This window comes from Plutella xylostella, chromosome 9 (genome assembly GCF_932276165.1).
Source record: "Plutella xylostella chromosome 9, ilPluXylo3.1, whole genome shotgun sequence".
In the NCBI taxonomy this organism is placed as follows: domain Eukaryota; kingdom Metazoa; phylum Arthropoda; class Insecta; order Lepidoptera; family Plutellidae; genus Plutella; species Plutella xylostella.
This window is the reverse complement of record NC_063989.1, coordinates 5,863,264-5,885,078: the sequence shown is the minus strand read 5'-3', so window position 1 is coordinate 5,885,078 and position 21,815 is coordinate 5,863,264. Positions and strand designations below refer to the sequence as shown.

General features: G+C 34.5%; 1 protein-coding gene across 1 annotated transcript in view; it reads left to right on the top strand.

Moving 5' to 3' along the window:
* LOC105383332 (angiotensin-converting enzyme) overlaps positions 1–13,649 on the top strand; it is an 83,549-nt gene extending 69,900 nt beyond the window's left edge. The window contains exons 10-12 of the mRNA XM_038106661.2: positions 7,758–7,898; positions 12,799–12,987; positions 13,418–13,649. Coding sequence (XP_037962589.2) covers positions 7,758–7,898; positions 12,799–12,987; positions 13,418–13,550 — 463 coding nt within the window. The 3' untranslated portion in view covers positions 13,551–13,649. The remainder of the gene's footprint in view (positions 1–7,757; positions 7,899–12,798; positions 12,988–13,417) is intronic.
* The last annotated feature ends 8,166 nt before the right edge of the window (positions 13,650–21,815 follow it).

Below are 21,815 nucleotides of genomic sequence, written 5' to 3'. Positions count from 1 at the left end.
TTGTCATGTTTGTCAGTTTCTATATTTTTTTAAAATATAAATGAAAATTCATTAGTATAGTTATGTATAGGACATAATATAAATTCTGAAAATGTCCTTGCACAGCGCGCACCTTTATATCGCAATAGTCGATTATACGAGGTACTTATACACCCACAGTCAATTTTTCAGTTCTGGTAATTAATCTCAAGTTCGTAACTTCCAACCTACACAATACGACAAAATGTCGAGAGGTCAGTGACCCGTTCATATTTCTACCACCACCAATATGCCAAGGATCTGCAGGGCCACTTTTGAACTCAAGTTTTAATAGTCTTGTAAAACAAGATGTCGGTGACAAACACTAACTATGGATTACACCCCCCAGTAGCAGATCTATATGTATATTCAGCTGCCACCAGTTATGAGACTTTATGGTAGTTGACTAGATCTGATTTTGGCAACAGTGATTTACTGACACCTCATCGATAAGCATAGCGACAAAAGTGACAGTCGATGTGACATCTAGCAGAGATGGCCGGTTCGCTGACTGTAGACGACTGCTGTGTACTCAATAGCTTTCTCACACAAAAGCTGATTGTACTTTTCAAATTTTAAGTATCAATTTAATATTTAAACAAATAGTAAGTTTACAGGCGATTTGAAAGACGAAAGCTGGTGGTTGACTCATTTATTAGGGTTCCGTAGCCAAAATGGCAAAAACGGAACCCTTATAGTTTCGTCATGTCCGTCTGTCCGTCTGTCCGTCTGTCCGTCTGTCACAGCCGATTTACTCGGAAACTATAAGTACTACAGTGATGAAATTTGATGGGAATATGTGTTGTATGAACCGCTACAAAAATATGACACTAAATAGTAAAAAAAAGAATTGGGGGTGGGGCCCCCCATACATGTAACTGAGGGATGAATTTTTTTCGATGTACATACCCGTGTGGGGTATCAATGGAAAGGTCTTTTAAAATGATATAAAGTTTTCTAAAAAACATTTTTCTTAAAGTGAACGGTTTTTGAGATATCAGCTCTCAAAGTCGTAAAAAGTATGTCCCCCCCCCCTCTATTTTTATAACTACGGGGTATAAAATTCTAAAAAAAATAGAGGTGATGCATGCTAATTAACTCTTTCAACGATTTTTGGTTTGATCAAAGTATCTCTTATAGTTTTTGAGATAATAAGTTTATTATATTTGCTGCTACGGAACCCTTTGTGCGCGAGCCCGACTCGCACTTGGCCGGTTTTTACTTATATCTTTACATTTGAAAAAAGATACTTTTAAATACCTACCTCCTCTACTTTGAAATAAATTATACAAGTAACGGTTGGTACTAAACCAACGTTTACTGTAGGTATAAGCAATATGTAAGAGTTTCACGCTATTTTTGTATTAGGAGTAAAAAAGCGTCTTGTATTTAATAGCGTTCGAGCACAGATTGCTTAATAGAGTTACTAGTATGAGGGCTAAATGAAAAATAACAAGATAGACTTATTTCGAATATGATTTATTATAATATTTTTATGGACCGGAGTCAGCCAACACGTTTCAAGAGTAATGTCACAATGAACGAAATGAATCGACATGCACGAATAAATGTCATTATGATTCGAAAACTTGATTTTATAAGGGCAACTTTAGTTAAGTAAGTACCATAATTGTATAGGGTTAATCATAATGTATATTGTGGCTGAAATAGGAAGTTAGTTTATTACCTGCAAAATAACTTGTAAAATAATATACAGGTTCTTAAAAAAGGGGTCGGAAGGACTGGCGACTCAGGTATACTTTAGACATACTTACTAGTACAATAGAAACTTTATTCACGAGAATCTAAATAACATTTAACAGAAATCCTTATAACTAGATAAAATTAAATATGCACTAACTAACTAAATTATTAAACTAAGTAGGTAATTATAAACAAACGCTATATTAAATTATAAAACTAATATTTAGAAATAAGAATTAAAATATATATAGCTGAAAGACGATAAACTAAAACTGACCTTTTGGGTATACTCACTTAGTATACTTACATTAAACCATTAAGGTTGTAGATTTTTTATCATTTTATTTTACTTCGACAACTCTTGCACGATAACAAACAGTTAAATGTTGAATACCGTAAACAAAACAGAATCATAAAACGCAACTAAGTAGACTTTAATCGTCAATAAACAGCCCATTTAATATTAATAATTAAGTGATAAGGTAAATTATATGTTATTTATTAATTTGGTGAGATATTTTCATATATTATCTACCACTTTCGTAATTTCAACTTGACATTGTCCTCGCATAGATGTTGCCCCACAGTGAGCAATGTAAACTATCATAAGTTTTTTACGACGCCAATACCGCTTAAAGAAACGAAATCTTTCGAAGGACATCAACAAAGTTACATCTTTAGCATGTTTTGTAATCTGGGGCAGCATTCTCGATTTTCACCTGGCCTTCATAGTGTACTGTACCTATGTGCATTTTTTATAAGAAATTATAGTAACGCGTTTATGTAGAGTACACACACACTAACGAGCAATGAAAAAGTTCCACCAGTTACTTATCTTAAACAGAGATCTCAATCTCTTATGCACAGCATAGGTAGAATATTCATCATCGTAAATGTCACGATCAGCTACTGTTCATTGCACGACAATCTTCTCCCAAGAAGAGCCACCACCACTCCAGTACTCATTCACCTGTGGCACGGTTGAGGGCTGGAGGGCGTCCCACGCTACGTTTTCCAGTTAGCAAAGCTCTCAGTGGGTTAAAAATTTAATGATATAACTAATCTTTATCTCACTGAAGAGATAAATAAAATTTTATAAAGAGTAATTCATAAATTGGATATATTGTAAATTATTAAGTACATGTAAGCATTGTTTCACAATGTCTGGTTACCTGGTTAGACCACTAACCAGACATTTTGAAACAGGGCCTTACTGTTTCTAATAACAGTGCCTCCTCAGCCATCGTTTATCACATAAACTCTCTGAAAGATTCATGAGTCTGCGTCCAAAGAAGATTTCTTAAATTATTAAGAAACGATCCAGTTTGAACAAGAAGTCCTCAAACTGAAATGAAGCAACGCAGCACGTTTTATTATGGGAAAAACTTGTCAATTTAAATTCGACTTGCACCCAATTTGCTCGTTATTGCGTGTCTCTTGCATTTAAAATGTAATTGATGTTAATGAGTGAAGTTGCATGCGCCGAGACAAATAGTCCTTTTTGGGCCTTGCCGCAGTCGGATAAAGACATACGATTTATTATTATTTACCCATATATTTACATGTCTTTTGCTTTAGACCCGTGAACCAATACGAGAAATATTATAAGTTTTACGTTAGTATCTATCTACCATAGAATTCTAACTTGTACCGCAATTATTAAACATACAACTCAAGGATATAATTACTCTAAACACTTGTTCAATCGTAACTAATTTGTTTAACAAACCTTGACAATAATCATCATTTATAAACAAGAATCACATACCTCGTGGCCCTTTGGTAATGAAGTAAGCTGCATTTCCCGTGAAAGGACCAAGGTCAAGCGCTCGGGAGGTCACTTTAGCTTACTAAAAAGTTTCAGATCATCGCTATCGCTTAGCCACGGTCTTATATCCTGTTGCATTAATCGTACCAATTGCGTGACAGCTTCCGTAACTTCGCTTTTTTATCGCTAGAGTAACCCTCCAGTCATGCTGCCACTGCCAATATGATATGAATAAAATTATTGTAATTGTTACTACGCACTTTAATTATTTCACCAACTTATTCTAGGAGTCTTAGCGATTCTATTTAAAAAGTAACATTTATTTTATATTTAATCTATGCATGGTACATAAACATGGTACATGTTTTACTAATTCACTATAGATGTTATATCTGAAAATAAATGTTTAATAATAATAAACTATTAGTAGATAGATTGGATTGCTATAGAACTACAGTAAGTAGCAGAATTAGTTCATCTAACGTAATAACTACTACAATTATAACTAGCATATTGAAGTATTTATGTTTATTCCCATTTGAAATTAGAAGCCCACTTTATTTTTCATTTAAATACATAAAGGAATTATTAAATTACATAATGCTTGCATTGCCTGTTTCTTGGTCGTAATTTATCTACTTAGGTATCTTGCGATCCTCTCTAGACGTTACATCTTCTGTAATTCGTATTTACGATACTGAAATTTAACACATTTTAAAGGTATTTAAAATTTATTTACCTACCCAGTATATTTTGTTACATAATGTATATCTCATTTTATGCAATTGGAATCAGGACTATTACATAAAATTTATGTTCAATTGACTTGACAAAAGTGAAATAATTACTGTAACCTATTCCGGCAATGAGATTGCACCCAAGTATAATTTAAGTAGTTGCGAAAACTGTTTGCATTCAGATATTTAATTGTTGAAATTGTTTTTAAATTATTTTGTAGCTGTACTTATAGCCCTTTTTTGTTTAAATCGCCTCTAATTTTGATTAATAGGTACTTTAATGTTTGATACTGCTGAAGGCTCTATCTAGTCTTTAGTTTTTATGATTTGAGGTTGTAGTCTAACATGTGCATATTTGTTTATTTTTTAATATAAATAGGTACATTGAAAAACAATAATGTTTACAGTAACTTACTTAAATCATGATTTAATGGAAAATATAATCGTAGGACCGCATAGCAAAGAGAAGAAATGCACAAAAACAAACATAACAATTAGGTAGGTACTTACTCTACTTACGTATCAACACTACAGTCTTCGTCTTCCTTAAATATAGTACATATTTGACATAAATACCTTAACAGAATTACACATTTAGCATACATAAAGCGGGCTCTCACTCGGTGGATTCCTATACGAGTCGCGGAAACACCAGCACTGAAGATTTTCTGCTCTACGTGACTTGAAACTGTGAGATTAAGGTCTCCGAATTTGACCTGTTACACGTTTTATATAATACCCTCAATTACACAGCTGCACTATAATATAACATAGTGTGAATTGCCTGACTTACATAATATGTATTTTTAGAAGAAAAGGGATTTTACGGGAGTTCAGAATGTCGAGTTGGATGACGTGTGATAGTTTCAGTTTCCAATAAGTACCATTATCAAATGTATTTTTTTAATTTATGTGCTTTATAAAAGAGTCCTTCATCTTGATAATATGGATAAATATCCTTATCTACCCATATAAAAATAGAAAATTATTAATTTTGGCCGTATGCCATCAGTAGACACCTTAAGCAATACCTAGTTGTGCCAACATAAGTCATATAATAATAACAACATAACTCATAAAGCAGCGGTGCAAATTGGAATCCATGGTTGGTCCCAGGCGGTTACCCATCGTAATAGTGTCAGCGCGAATGTAGATTTATGTCCAATATAAAGTAGATGTAGATTAAATAATCGCGAATAAGCATCTGGGAGCGGCTGGCTCTTAGGTAATTTGCTATACTCGTACAGCTGAGCAGAAAAAATAGGCCTGATAGATCATTTATAATGTGACGCAACGATTGATTGATGTTTCATATAAAAAATACAAGCCATGAGGTAAGACCTTTACTTGATTAGAGCTCAAGTATAGTGCCTATAACGGATTTGTAACAATCAGATAAAAAAATAATACGGTGCAATGCAACTTTATTATCTAAGCCCTTGGGATTGCGTTTGCTTTAACGAGCCACTTAAACTGGGATCAGGTTATGTCAAAGCACGACTTTCCTGCGATGCGTTCAGTTCACATCTCATGACGCAAGCCTACATTCAATAGAAGTCGTCTGGAAGCTGGTACCAAGTAAAACCAAACGAAAATAGTCTTCACTACATTACCATACGAAACACCAAGTAACACTGTTTTAGTCTGTAATGGCAGTTAGCAGATAGTTTATAGTAATTTTCCGGCGTGAAAATGAACGATAGCTATGTCTGTTATGTCCATGTTTGGTGTAAATATTTAAGAGTCTTCTCTGAAACGTAAAGCATGGCATATTTTGTATCATATACTTGACTTGCTATACATTACATAGACCCACGCCTTGCTCTAATGTAAGATAACTAGAGGTACAGTTTCTTTTCACTGCTCGCGAGTTTAAAAAACTTCGTCTGTAAAGTGTGATTTTGTTTTCCTCTTCCAGAAAACGTTTTGTGGAATTTAAGTGGTTTTTTGACAACACGTTTTTGTGTCAGCTCATAGGATAGGTTAGGGTCAATTGAGACGTACGACAACCACAACAACGTTGTTATCGACCACCTGTGTAATACGACCACATCGCAACCACACCGCAACGGCAACAGCGACAACGCAACCACATCGACACTTTGTCGCTGTCACAACGCAACTGCAAAAAGCCGCTGCCACACTATTCACACGTAACCACAGCTTGACCACATTATGTCGCTGCGACGTGGTGTGGTTGTGGAATTGACGCTAAAGTCACATTAAAATTATTATGCATTTCTATACTACAATCTAATTACGCTTCCATATGCTGTTAAAGTCAAATGAATCAATAACATAATATAACTAGTAATTAATGGAGCATAGTGTTTACTCTAGTGTAGCTGTACGTGTCTTGAAAAATAAACAAACTATTAAGCTATTAAATCAGATTTTGGCAGGTGATTATGCCGATCAATTGTACTTCAATTGTGATTTACATTTAACGAATAAATTATGAGGATCAATGTTACAACTTGCGTTTGTAAACAATTCTGTAACACATTTTTTATGCGTTCTTCTTAAAACGTTATTTTAACCTTATTTTAAAATCATACTTACAAGATCATTATATCTAAATTACAATTACTTACCTAAATATGTTTGTATATTTTTTATTGTTCCCACATTTGCAATACAACACGTCTGATTAATTTCACTACGTTCCATTATAATCTATTTAGTAGGCATAATAAGAGGTCAATAGCAGTTACTCAATAATAGAAGCACTCTCTATGCTTCATTCATCATTACTGGAGCTGAGGTCGCCAGGTCAAAGTCGACTCCGCACAATGCCCCAATCTATCCAATTCAATTTTCTTTTCACACAAGTGTTGCCAATGCAATAAGAGCCAACATATTGCGGCTACGGTACAACTCATCTGGACACGTTTGGCATCCAGTCCTTTCGTAAAACTACCGATTTAGGTGTAGCCCGCAGCAATTTTAGCAATAGACCAGTGACCATCCATCTAAGATCTAAGTGAGAATTTCTAAACCTCATACTTAGTAAGATATACCTATTATTATTACCAGCGATAATGTTGTTGTTTTTAAGTGTAATAATAATCATTCATGCTGCAAAATGATTTGTTTCGTGCAGATTTACGACATAATTGATGGTTAGGCCGAAATTAGTCGTTGCAATGTATCGTAAGCTGGCGTACTTGCGTGGACCGCGAGGGGAAATAATAAATTAAAACTAATAGTGGCCCGCTGCGTTCGGCAATTTAACTACAATGTAGCAATAAAAGTTTTAAATGTCTTGATGATGATTGTTTGCTCTTACTGTGCTCTACTTTTAGAAATGTACGATGAATAATTAATAGTTAACGATTAGTCATTACATTTATTTATAACATACTCCAGCTCTAGTGTTTGTCACCGACACGATAATAAGAAGAAGATCATCCACATTACCAGTCCACCGCCTTCCTCTACACAGTACAGTAGCAGGTGTACTTTTTTTCAACATTATCCCTGTTCCTTGTTCCGTAGTATGTTCTAACATAGCATCAACTCTTCCCCAGATACTTCGTGAGCAACGTGCTGCAGTTCCAGATCCACCGAGCGCTGTGCGAGCGCACCGGCCAGTTCATACCGGGCGACCCGAGCCACCCGCTGCACAAGTGCGACATCTACCGGCAGCCCGAGGCGGGCAGGATACTCACGTGAGTCTTTACTGACCAATCAGCGAGCCTAGATCCACCGGGGCCAGTTCATACCGGGCGACCCGAGCCACCCGCTGCACAAGTGCGACATCTACCGGCAGCCCGAGGCGGGCAGGATACTCACGTGAGTCTTTACTGACCAATCAGCGAGCCTAGATCCACCGGGGCCAGTTCATACCGGGCGACCCGAGCCACCCGCTGCACAAGTGCGACATCTACCGGCAGCCCGAGGCGGGCAGGATACTCACGTGAGTCCAGGCCTTTACTGACCAATCAGTGTCCCCAAATGTCCGAGTCTACCGGCACTAGAGGCGGAAAGGGTACTCACATGAATGCAAGCCCATGTTCCTCTTGGCCTATGGCACCCCTGTCGCCACTACATACCACGTGGGTACCATTATATGAAGCTTATCCAATATAGTAAGAGGTTACTGCCAGGATTAAAGGTATGAACATTATATTACTGTAATTTAAAATCAAAATAGCTCAAGTTTCAGCATGAAAAAAATATGGTATTAGTGACTAATTAACTAAACCTAGTACACTAGAAGTTCGTTTATTTACATGTCCACTTATTTAATTCGTGTTCTTCGCAAGATGCATATAATAGCGGATATGTTGCAACATTTCCTACAAATATATTTTGTACAACTAAGTTATATTGAAAATCCCACGTTCTTGGAAGTATTTAGTTCCACTTTAGCTAATAGCCACGCTGCAGCGGTGCGTATAGGAAGAAATCTATCAAAGTTAGAGTTTATATCCGTTGTTTTAAGTTTCAAGCTCTACCTATCTATTCCATGTTGAAATATCAAGGTTTTTCATCCAAAATGACTTCCGATACCTATAAATTCACAGTAGATAACTTAGAAAGAATAGATACAAATAATTATCAATTCCCATAAGAAAAAAATAATCTGCAAATATATCTAATCGAACTAGTTATTTTATTGTAAACGTAACCTTGACCGACAGCTCGCAAGGTTGGACAATCCCTTTTAACAATAATAACTTTTGCCCGCAAAAGCAATCATTATTGTGCTTTAGAAAAAAAGCTTTGTTAATCTATTTATACCATGATGTTAGGAAAATAGTCTCTATACAATATACTTTGTGATTCATTCAAGCGCAGCTCGTCATAGTACCTATTATGTATTTTGGGTACATATAAGTAGGTACATGCTTTGGTAAATTTATCCAAGTGAAAAACTGGTTTTTGTGTTTTAGAGCCCCTACAGCTACACTCTCGTTAGATAAGTACTTATAATTATGTCCCTTGCGCTACACCAACCAAAAAAATATGATTTGCTTTATTTTCTAGTAGGTAGTTTTAAAGCTTTATTTAGGATCGATAAACATTGCATTTAGCCTGACTGCGGTTCAAAAGTACACGTATATCTTGGAAATGTCAAATCAATTTTAACCAATTCCTCACGGTAAAGTAACCTTAGATTTATAATTATTAAATTACAGAGTAATAAACCCTAATTCAGATGTTGGATTGCTTCTTAAGTATAAGTGTTTAGACTTTTAGAGTGAAGGATAAAGTAGAGCGCGTGACTAAGTAAATCATTGCATCTGATAGCCGCTGTTTATCTTATTGTTTTGTATGGATTTTAAATAACCAAGTATGGTGATGGTTAGGTATTCTGACTGTTGTGCCGATGGTCACGGGTTAGATAGACATTATTCCCGGTCGTAGGTGTCTGATATTACTATACCACAAGAGAAACCCAGCAATAGCTTCCAGCCTTGGAGAAGGCCTTTGTCTTACAATGGATAGTGTCCGTGCTGTGTGTTTGTATGTGGAAGTATCGTTTATTAGAGAAAGATACAAGGACAGATTCAATGTAAACTAACGTAATTTTTAAGAAGTCATGTTTTTTCTCATTTTTTTAGGTGATATTACGGACTATACGGACGGATATATTTTCTATGACCACCCATTGGTAGTTAGTAGATGACTCAAAAGCGCGAGATTCCATAAAATCTGCAAATTCCCATCCATCTAAATTAAAACTTCTAAATACTCCCTACTTTAAAATTTTCAAAACCAACTTCTATAGTCCTGGTTTTAAGAGTTACAAGGCTAAACTATAGGTACGTGACAATAACTTGCTCTCCAGTTCAATAGCATTATCTGTCTGGGATCGCGGATGTGGACATTTGAACCAACTCAGTATTATTATGCGGGTCGTTTAATTAACTCATTGTAATAAGTACATTCTCTGGAGATTTTGTGGTTATTTCAAGTCATTCCAGTGTGTTGCCATGCTATAATAACTGATGAGTAGGGTCGAATAACTTTACTAGACATTTTACTACTCGTACGAGTAATATAAAAACTATAGCAAAAAAACTTATTATATACCTATTTTTATTTCGCAAATAATAGATCCGCCTACTAATATAATATAAATGGCGTAATAAATATTGGTAATTGGTTGAACCGTTTTAGGATGATGAGATTTTACTTTATCCTAAGTTGCAGAACTAATTTCCCAAAAGCATAGAAAAACCCCAAAAATAAAAATTTGACCAATAAAGCGACCCTCGAGCATAAAACGGCCCCGGCCATTCCTGCTATCTGTGCCCTTACCAGCTATTTATTTTTACGACGCGCCGCCTGCCTACGGCCTAGCAAGAGTAAGTAAACTTATGACATACTCCAGTTGCCTATATACCGGGTTGAGTAACAAAGCCTAGTCCTCGTGACTCATAAAGACAGTTTCTGAGCAGATGGCGATCGCGGCGCGCCGTCCACCCTGTATAGTGGCTTATGTAACTGCGCCTGTGACTAAGACTTGTATTGTTGGACTTAGTTTGGGGTCAGATTGGACTGCAGTTGGAAATAGAAATGGAATATTGTTTTTTTTCTATTCGGCTATTGTCTTTTAGGTCAGGTTTTCTTAGCCAATAAAACAAATGAAATAGTAAAACAAAACACGCGAAATCAATCGCGCCTTTAACTAAATATTGCTTCTTAGCGTGGTATGTTAAGGTGCATCATTGCTGCACCCATTTATCGCCTGTTCCCGTTACTCCCAACGTAGGTAATTTCTCTTCGACTCAGCATAATAAGTAGGAAGCTGAAAGCCCCTAATAAACCAAGGTTTGTCTGTCGTTCGCCGGTGCCGGCGGTTGCAGTGCTGCCTACTTGGAGCCAATCTCTCGATCGTGGACGTGACTACCAACTGTTCTTAATTACTCGACTGTCCGAGAGCCAGGAAACACATGGTTGTGTTGTGAGCCGCCGACCGCCCACCCTGTTTATGCAACTGGACCAACGTAACGTAACGTTAAACTTGTTAAAGAATAGGCAAATAAAGTAGGGACTGACGTCTATCTAGTCGTATCTATACGTCTGATGCTGAAGTAAGCTCATTTTAGATTATATTTTCACATTTTAGTACCTACTACATCAAATAAGTAAAGTAGCTAGCAAGAAGTAAACAATCAGTTGCACTGATATGGGTCACAATAACGACGCTAAAATGGTAATTTAGTATCCCGATTAAACGAGGCAAATTACCTAGATAACCTGGCTGTGATATTTCAAATCAGTCGTGACTTAGGCCACCTAGATCCAGACTAGATTACATAAGGACTAGTATAATCTAGACTACCGTGAAACAATACTTGATCCTAGGTCTTATGTAACGTCTTGGCATTTCAGGGTATACGGTTTCCCTAAGTTCGATTGTTACTTAATATGTTAAGTTACGATTAAGTTACGTTTATGGTCGGCTTTTGTTTCAAAAGTGGTTCGGTCTATCGACCAATATTATATCTTATCTATCTAGGTAAGTTTAATGGTTGTTGGTTATGTTTTTAATTACATAATAAAATAGATGTTCCCTTTTAAAGTTAAGATACTTACTATAAATGCTTTATAATACAATTCAATACTTATATAGGTACCTACATGTTTTATATAAAAAAAAACTTTATATTGAATTATTATGCCTATTATGGAAATATAAATAATAATGATCATAGAATAACATACATTGAATTGTAAGTGATAATCATTGATGATATCATTGCGAATAGAGGTTTAGCTTTTTATTAGCAGCTATAAAATTAGCTTTCACTTAAGAGTGTGGTTTATGAGTGCCTATTTAACGGTACGCGATACCTATGTTGTATACTCGTAAATCCTTTTATTAGTTAGTTACACAAACAGTGCAGATTGCCTATTAATATTATATGTATCGATAATATTGGAACTATTTGTTATTTCTGCATGAGAAGAACATATTAAATTACTGTTTATTTTAAATATTGTATACTTAGTTACTTACTTAGATGGAATATTTGCTATTAATAGGTACTGCTTAACTCAACCAACTAAACTTAAATACCTACAGCTGAAAAACTAAGAATAATTATTTTAATTTTTATTCTAACATATCTCAAAGTAATAGCCCTGGTTACTTTATTATAACTCCCTAAACCTAAAGTGCCACAAATTATATAGAATATCGTAGATTTCGAGTTTGTCACGGATGATTAGTTGAAATAATCTATCTACTAAGCTGCTCAGTTACTAAACCAACAATGTAGGTATTTAAACGAATTTACAAACATAGTTTAAGAATTTAGTGAACAATGTGTAATGGTCGTATTACTGAAATTTCTGTAGTTTACTACTGTTATTAGCGAATTTAAATTGCTCAATAAAAAATGGGCTTAAAAAATGTTCAAAAAAGGTACACTATAAATAAGTTTTTTAGCTAGGGTCAGTTGCAACAGTAATATGTATTATGTGGTCCTCAAAGTTTTGAAATATTTAAAATGTTAGGAAAAAAAATGTGCCTTGGATAAATCCAACTCAGTCTGCATATTTGACAACAAATAAATTATATATTCTAATTAAAATTAACTTTCATGTTTCCAGATCAATAATGCAACGCGGTTCGTCGGCCCCTTGGTCGCAGATCTTGCAGGAAACGATAGGGGAATCTCGACTCAACGGCGAAGCGCTTAGAGACTACTTCAGACCGCTCGAGGACTGGCTGAGGAGTGAAAATTTGAGGACCGGAGAGTACCTCGGCTGGAGCTATGACGGAGATTACTGCAAGTTTAGGTAATTTTATTTTCATCTCGTATTTTTATGTTCAAGTCGATGTATTTGTTGTTTTACATACCTCGACACTCATATGGTAAGCTTCCAAATAGATGACGACGTTACATTACATTACAGGGTATTGCAAAAAGGGTATACTAAGCCGAAACCTACGTGTGCAGCATGTTATATGTAAGATTGACCGAAAATGAAATCAGAATTTCAAAATTCGCGATCTGATTTGACTTTCGGGATTAGTATAACTTCCCGCACACGTAGGTTTCGGCTTAGTATACCCTTTTTGTAACACTCTGTATAGGTTTTCGTTAGTTAGCTAAGTTGCATATAAATATTCAACAGTGCCCACATCATTTTCTCATAATAACGTCCAGTCCCTATCTCCCATTACACCTTATTCCACACTCTAACCATTCAAACACTCCATCCTCAGCATCGAGACGGCGGGCCTGCAGGTGTACGGAGGCTTCTACAACGCGGCTCAAAGCAGCTTCGGCCTCGCGAGCTTCCTCACCATCCTGCTCGCCTCCGCCGCCACCACCGTCTGTGGCCTGCGCTGGAGATAGGACCAAGATTTTACATAGCTCTTATTATACGGGGAGCTGCATATTATATAAGTAGCTATCAATGACAAAGGAATAAAGAGAGGACCTGGCATAAAAATCGGTACTTAAAAATATATCGTCGTCTCTTTTTAACTTATTGGTGTTATCGTACGTAAAAAAGGACAACAGTAGTTTTGTCTATTGCCTAAAATTACAACATTGCGACCGGTCGCCATGTTGATTGACATCCAAACACAAGGTACTTCAGCTGTCAAACAATTAGTTTGTTTACATTTTTCAAGAAAAAAGCCGCCATTTTAATTGACACCAAAGTTTAGGTAGGCGCATTTTTTTCGTGGATATGCCATGTCCTCTCTTTATTCCTTTGTCAATGGTAGCTATACACTTTTGTATGTACCTTGTCAAACTGACATGTTTCAATGAATTGATAGGCGGTTTCAGATTGACAAGGTACAAAAGTGTATAGCTACTTATGCAGCTGACTGTATAACGTACTTGTACATGTAGTATTGTATTGTATTGTATTGTATATTTATTCAGAAACAAATTACATTGTGTTTGAATTTTAACTTAAATATAATAACATACAATTTAATGTTCATAACAATCACATATAATTAGGACATAATATTAATTAACAAGAAAAATTTACAATTTAATCACAATAATTTACAAAGAGATAATACAATAATTACACTCAATTAACTATAATAATTAATAATGATAAATTTAATAGTATTAAGACAAGGTTAGGTACCTACAAAATTAATGATTGATCCAAAAAAAACTCATCTATTGAATAATAGCACTTCTTTATCAAAAAATGTTTAAGTTTAGTCTTAAAAAGTTTGTAAGACATAATTTCCTTCAATTCTAATGGTAGATTATTATAAATATGGGGTGCCTGATATCTAGGTGAGTATTTGGCAACATTTAGTCGTGGACATATTTCAATCTTGAGATCTTTTCTACGAGTCATAAGCCTTTGCTTTCTCTCAGATTCTGTTTCCAGTCTGTACAGATTTTTTACTAAGTCAGATGTTATAACTAGTATAAAGAGGCACGGTACTGTTAGAAGTTCCAGTTTTACGAAATAATCTCGACATGATTGTCGTTGGGATATCCGCACCATCGTTCTGATGGCCCTTTTTTGCATGACAAATGCTTTATTTATATTATATTCATAGCCATTTCCCCAAAATCTAATGCTATAGCGCAGTTTTGACTCAACGAGTGCGTAGTAAACTTGTTTAAGGTTTTTAATATTTATCTCATCACGAAGAGTGCGAAGAGCGAAACATGCCGAGCTTAGTGCGCTTTCTATAGATTTTAGTTCCTCTTTCCAATTTAATTGATCGTCAATGTGTATCCCTAGAAATTTCACAGATTGTACAAGCTCAATTTTATTACCATCAATATTTATGTCAATTGTTTCATTATTTCTAGATGTCGTTTTAAATAGTATAGCATTAGTTTTATTTGTATTTAATTTTAAATTATTGCACTTAAACCATTGGTCAAACAACATTAGAGCTCGATTAACCCTTTCCGTTAGTAGCACAATATCATCAGAATGTACTACTGCATTTGTGTCATCTGCAAATAACACTAATTGTGTTTCCGGTAGGGATTTTGCCATGAAATTAATCAGGTCATTGGTGAAGATAATGAATAGTATTGGCCCCAATATAGATCCTTGCGGCACACCTCTTTCAATTTTTTGTAATCTAGATTTATGTGTTTGTTCACTATTGTTTTCCACGCTTACTATTTCTACAAATTGTTTTCTATTACTGAGATAAGACCTTAGCATTTGTAGGAAATCTCCTCTCACACCGTAATGATCGAGTTTTTTCAGCAGTATGGAATGATCAACCATGTCAAATGCGGCGCTGAGATCAAGAAAAATGCCAGCAACTCTCATTTTACTGTTCAGTTTTGTTACTACATCATCAATTAACAGGTCTATTGCATCTATAGTACCTATACCCCTTTGATAACCAAACTGTTTGTTACTGATAACATTGTTACAGTTTAGGTGTACTAGCAATTGATTTTTAACTATTTTTTCCAGGATTTTAGACAACGTGGGTAAAAGAGAGATAGGTCTAAATTTTTTTGGATCCGTTCGCGATCCTTTTTTGTGAGTAGGTAAAACTCTCGCAATTTTAAGTTGTTCTGGGAATATTTTTTGCTGTAAGCAGTTGTTAAAAAATGTGCTAAGCGGTTCGGCTAATATATCCAGATTTTCTTTTATAATTGTAATAGGGACTTCGTCGTAACCACAAGACATTTTAGTTTCCATTTCTTTTACAATCTTAATTATATCATTAGGCTCGGTTAGTCTTGGCTTTATTTCCGACTGAATCCTGTTACTACTCTGTTGAAGAAAACTTAATGCTGTGGCCAAATCACCCCCCATTTTTTCATCGTTTTTGTCAAATTCTTTTGAAAATATTTCGGCTATCTCTATAGGATTGTCTATTATCTTCTTGTTAATTTTCAATATTATTTCTTGTCTTGATTGACCAAATAGTTTATTTCTGTGTTTATTGACCACCTTCCAAATAGCTTTATTTGAATTTTGGGCTTTCTCGATTTCTCTCGTGACTGAATTTCTTTTCGCTTGCCTTATAACCCTGTTATATATTCGTAAGTATGATTTTTTGTATGTGATACACTGGCTGCTGTTTTTTCCTTTTACCATATTTAAAATTCTTTTCATTTTGCTGGACACTCTTATTCCTTTAGTTATCCATTTCAGTCCTTTATCAAGTCTCTCTTTAACTCTCTTTCTTTTCTTTGGATAACAATTTTTGAATGTCTGTACGAATTTCGAGATAAAATCATTTATACCCATAACATTCCAATTTTGTTCCAATATTTCTTTTCTAAATAACTTATTAGCACTTTCACTAAACTTTCTTCGCTCCACAGTTATATATTTTTCATCTTTCATATCGAGAGAGCTTTCTAGTTTTAAGGAACAAAAAGTACCGGCATGTCCGTCACCAAGTCCATTGTGGTCCACAACAACCTTTGAAATACTAGTGTCCGGTATATTTGTAATAAAGCACCTGAAATTGTAGCAATTAAGGAGGTTAAGAAATTCCCTCGTTTGTTTAGTATCTTCCAAAATATTTACATTATAGTCTCCACCTATGATACATTTTTTGTCAAAGAAGTGCTCTAATAAAGACTCTAATTTTTCCAAAAACATATCGAAATTATTATCTTTTGGGTTTCTGTAACAGCAACATATATTAAGATTAGTGTCCTTGTCTTTAATTCCACAAACTTCAAAACATTCTACTTTATAAAGTTTTTTACAAATTGCAAGTTCCTCGTGTTCTCTCCCTACCTTTCCTAGTATTAGGGTACCGCCTCTCTTTTTCTTTGGTCTAGTATTGTACGTTAATAATTTATAATTTGAAAGACTAAGGTGGAGTATTGAGTCTTTATACAAGAAATGTTCAGTTACACATAAATATTGCGGATCTATATTTGAATCATATAAAAACAATTCCAATTCATCCGTTTTATTGCCAAGACCGCAAAGATTTTGATGAAAGAGTAGTAACTCCTCCATAATAATGTCACCATGAGTAAGTTTGTGGTTTTGATCTTTTTTAAAACGGTTCACGAAAAAGATTTACCCCAGCCTCATTTTCGGGAGTGTGTTGGTCATTGTTAGTTTTAATACTGCAATTTATATACCCATTTTCAACCAAACATACCTCTGAAGTTTGTGTACTCTTTTCGACCGTTGTTAACTTTAATTTACTATTTTCATTTTTCTGTACCAAATATTCTGAAAACTTGTGGTGATATCTAATTTTTAAAATTTCACGTAGTAGTAACCTACTCTTTAGAAATTTATTATGTATATTTATGTTTGCTTCAGAATATTCTACAAAAGACGTGTTTTTAAAGTGGTTACAAACCAATCTTATTAGGTGATTAAGCTTGGACTCATTTAAGTACCTGCTTTTACATACCTCACCAACTATTACATTTGTATGTTGTAATGAATTTAAATAATAATACAGAAATGACTGAAACTTAATTGGATTTTTATCATTTGATCTTGTCAGTACTACTACATAATCATCTTTGGTTAATTCCTTACAAATAGTTTCACAATTAAACATGATTTGATCCAAAGTTGCACCCGGTTTCAATATTGAGGTTACTGTATAATCTTCTCCTAGTAGATTTTGTAGAAAAGGACGCATACCTTTAGCTTCATCATCTGAGAACAGAATAACTTTTTGTTTTTGTTTTTTAACATCCTGTGTCAATGATGGAAGAATCGTTGCTACATCCTCTCCTGGATTATACACTTTTTTTTTATCCATCTGTAGAAAGTTTGTGTGGAATGTGTGATTTTTTTCATCAGACATGCAGCCTCGACGTTCTGTTAAGTAATTTGCAGAACGGCCCGTAAATTGATTAGGTGACGTTCTAGGAATTCCGCTTTGCAGTTGACTTGTTCGCATCCTTCTATACTTAGGCGATAAATATTTCACAGGGGTGGAAGAGTTGATGGCGTCGATGCCCACAGATTTATATATTTTTACTTTATTTTGATAATCTGATATTTCCTTCTTCAGCAAGGTATTTTCCATGTTTAAATTATCAATTTCTCCATTCGCAGTTTCAAGTTTAAGCGTTAAGATATTTATTTTATCTAGTAGATCTGATTGCTCCTCGCTGCGAACTTGACCAGTTTCAGGTAAACTCCGATACGTCAAATCTAGTATAGACTCATTGCCATTTTCTGATGTATTTTTTACTGGTATCTTTCTCAAAGTTATGTTATCACAAGAGGTGTTCATTATAACTTTTCAATTTTTTAAAAAATAAAATAAAAAGATGTGGCGATACCGAGGCTTGAACTCAGGTCTCTCAGATGCGGTGATGTGTGCTTAGCCAATACACCACTCGAGCTATGTTGTGGGATGCGAAAAACTAATACAATTTCACAAGTTTTAACCACACACGATAAGTATTACAGTGAGTCATAGACGTTGGTGGACTTTGAACTTGTTTACATTGATTTGCACTGATTTTGATTTCACATCCAATCGATACAGTTTAACTAACACTTTAATGCTGTATGTTCACCTGTTTTAGCAAATTATAGTTACGTTCACTGAGTTTTTTAACAAGTAACACTATTGTAAACAATTACTTTTATTTTTCATTATAGGTTTTGAAAAACACTTTAAATTTCACTTTACACAATAATTTCATAAATTGTTTATTACTGTAGGTTAAGGAAATCACCTAATTTTACAAGATCACTGGTTTAATTTGCGATTTTACCACTGTTTATATTTTTTAATTTGAGATAATACGGAGCTATGTTATGGCAGTACGGCGGCGCGCGCGCGAATTCCAAGTAGACAAGGAGTAGGATGAAAAAGTTATTTGATTTTCGCTTGTTAAGTATATAACTCAGATTTTTACAGTGATCATAACTACCACTAATGCTCTCTCTTTAAATAGTTATACTCCTACTGAACCTGAACTCAATGCATTTAGCATATTATTTCATTTCATTGGCACCCCATTGACCCCGTACTTAAGTAAGTATGTACAATGTACATTGTACATGTATTTGCGACTGAAAATCTGTGGCAGTCGAATATAAACTGCATTACTTTTAAAAATTGTGGATGGCTGGCAATTAAAACATGTTCATAAAAATATTAATTATTAAGAATTGTATCACAAAAGCATTCCAAATCTGTACGAGGGTCATCAATAACTACTGGCTGCGGCTAACCGCGGCCGCTGCTAATTGATTTCGGTTGTGAAAAGCGAAACCACAAGATAAGTTATATTTACTTACGTACTTATGACTACATAAATAATAATATACTATATACAATAATATACATATATACATCTGTATAATGGTAACAAATAATTCTTACGTTCATTTAGGATATACTTACTCGTTTTGATATAGCAATATTCTACGTCAGGGTTAATGTTAATTGTATCAATTTTATAAACATTATACTTTTAAGCTATTAATATAGTGCATAATATATTTTGTAAATAGTTATTGTGATAACATTGTTGTACTTTAAATAAAGCTATAGTTTATATGAATTAATATGAATGCGTCTTTCAATATTTGCAGGGTCTAAATTTTACCCTACAATATACTACGTTCCCACATAATAATCAAAACAAAACGGCAATGGCAGTAATAGCATAGGAGTAGTATTGCCTGCAGGTCTATTACAGGTTTGATAGTTTGTCGAAAACTATAAAAGTTTACGTTTTCTCACATACTAAAAGGCGTGGCGCCTTTAATGCAAACTATCATGAAACTTTTGACAGATAATGTATGCAGATGACAGGAGAAAACGTAAACTTTTTTCGTTTTCATAAATAGCAAAACCCGTAAGTACTAGGGTGTCTACAAGGGGATACAATCAATGCAGTCATAGACATCCAAGAAGTGCAAGAAGATTCGGACGAAGTTTAATATTGAAGATGACCACAATAATATTGAATGGATTAAAGAGAAGAAAGAGAATGCGGGCTAGTGGATCTCAGTAGTGGTAAGTAGTTAAACTTTCGTAGGGTACTTCATCCAATTTGTCACGTTACTTGAGCTGTTGAAATCTTTCATTAGATAGTTTATTTTGGCTATAACGATGACTACGTAGCTCATACAAAAACTAAGTTTCAAACTGCTTTTGAATGTGCTATTATACCAATTTATGTATAAATATTTCGCATAGAAGTAAGAAAAAATAATTTTTAGGTTGGTTACTGGTTATACTTTTTTTATTGAGGGTGAAGAATGTCAATGAAGTCAAAAAAATACGATGAAAAATTATAATTTTCTTTCACTCGATATAAATAATTGATATTTTCGGAACAAAATAAGCGTTGATTGTGATTCTAGACATTGCCAAGATACATAAAACGAAACCTTAAAAATACAGAAATTTATTTAGAAATATCGGTAATTATAATTTTCTTATCATGTATATAACGAAATTAACATCCATATAACCCGCGTGAAACAATGTCTTTTAATTTTTTCAGCGGTCATGCGTGTTTTGAAACTATACAAGGCCAGAACGCAGAGGTTGGGACTGCTCGCGTATATTTTCAAATTAAAATGGTGACATGATTTACTTGAAAGTATACAAGGCCATTACGCACTAATCGCGTATATTTTCAAGTAAGTTGGGCCAAAATTATGGCTTGAAAATATACTGCAGCAGTTACCACTGCGTACTAATCGTGTATATTTTCAAGCGCCAAGCGGCAATGCGAGCACTTGAAACTATACGTGATTAGTTACCAGGTAGCCCTTTTGAATTGTTGCTCTCTCTTTCTTTCATGCGAAATAGTAATAAGTCTATTGCTTTCTAAACATTGCATCATCATTCCGCACTTGGCATTAATTTCGTAACGTGTTTTTTGTTTACACCGTAAGTTAAAAAGTAAATTGATATTAAACTGTAGAACTGTTGTTAATAGTAAAAATTATCTCATGAGAGGGTGTAGAACAATTCATAAAAGACAATTACGGTGAATTCAAAACTTGATGAAAAATATGTCTATAATAGGTCTATAGGGTAATACCTACTACACTCACGAGCAATGAATAAGTCCAAGTAGCAAAAAGTCAACACCAAATGACCCTAATTTTTTCAAACCATTAAATTTAAAATTTGATTAAAATTTACTATTTTAGTTGGTTATAATAATATTTTGATGCGCTGTTAAATGCACTTTAATATTGCCGACGGCGTCATTAAGCTAGTCTTATCCGTTCAGGAGTGTAGTAGGTATTACTCTTAATTCATTTAAATAATAAGATATTAGTAGGTATGCTTACTTGCAAGTATGATTGCTATAAATATCAATTTATCAATCAAATTAGAGCTTGTTCATCTTCATTTATTATCATTTTATAGGTGTGACAGGCAGAACAAGTCAATTGTAGTCATTTACATTTACCAAAATAGTTAAGTAAATTAGAATCAGCATGTAGGTATAAATTATATGCGACAAGTACGCCAATCAAGCAATATGCGTAATAGCAATGTATATTTTCAAGCACGATTCAGTAAATCCCAACTTGAAAGTATACGCGATTAGTACGCACAAATCGTGTATATTTTCAAGTAAAATATTTATTTTTTTCACTTGAAACTATACAGTGCTAGTACACTATGGGTGCGTTCTGGCCTTGTATAGTTTCAAAACACGCAGCGGTCATTCCAT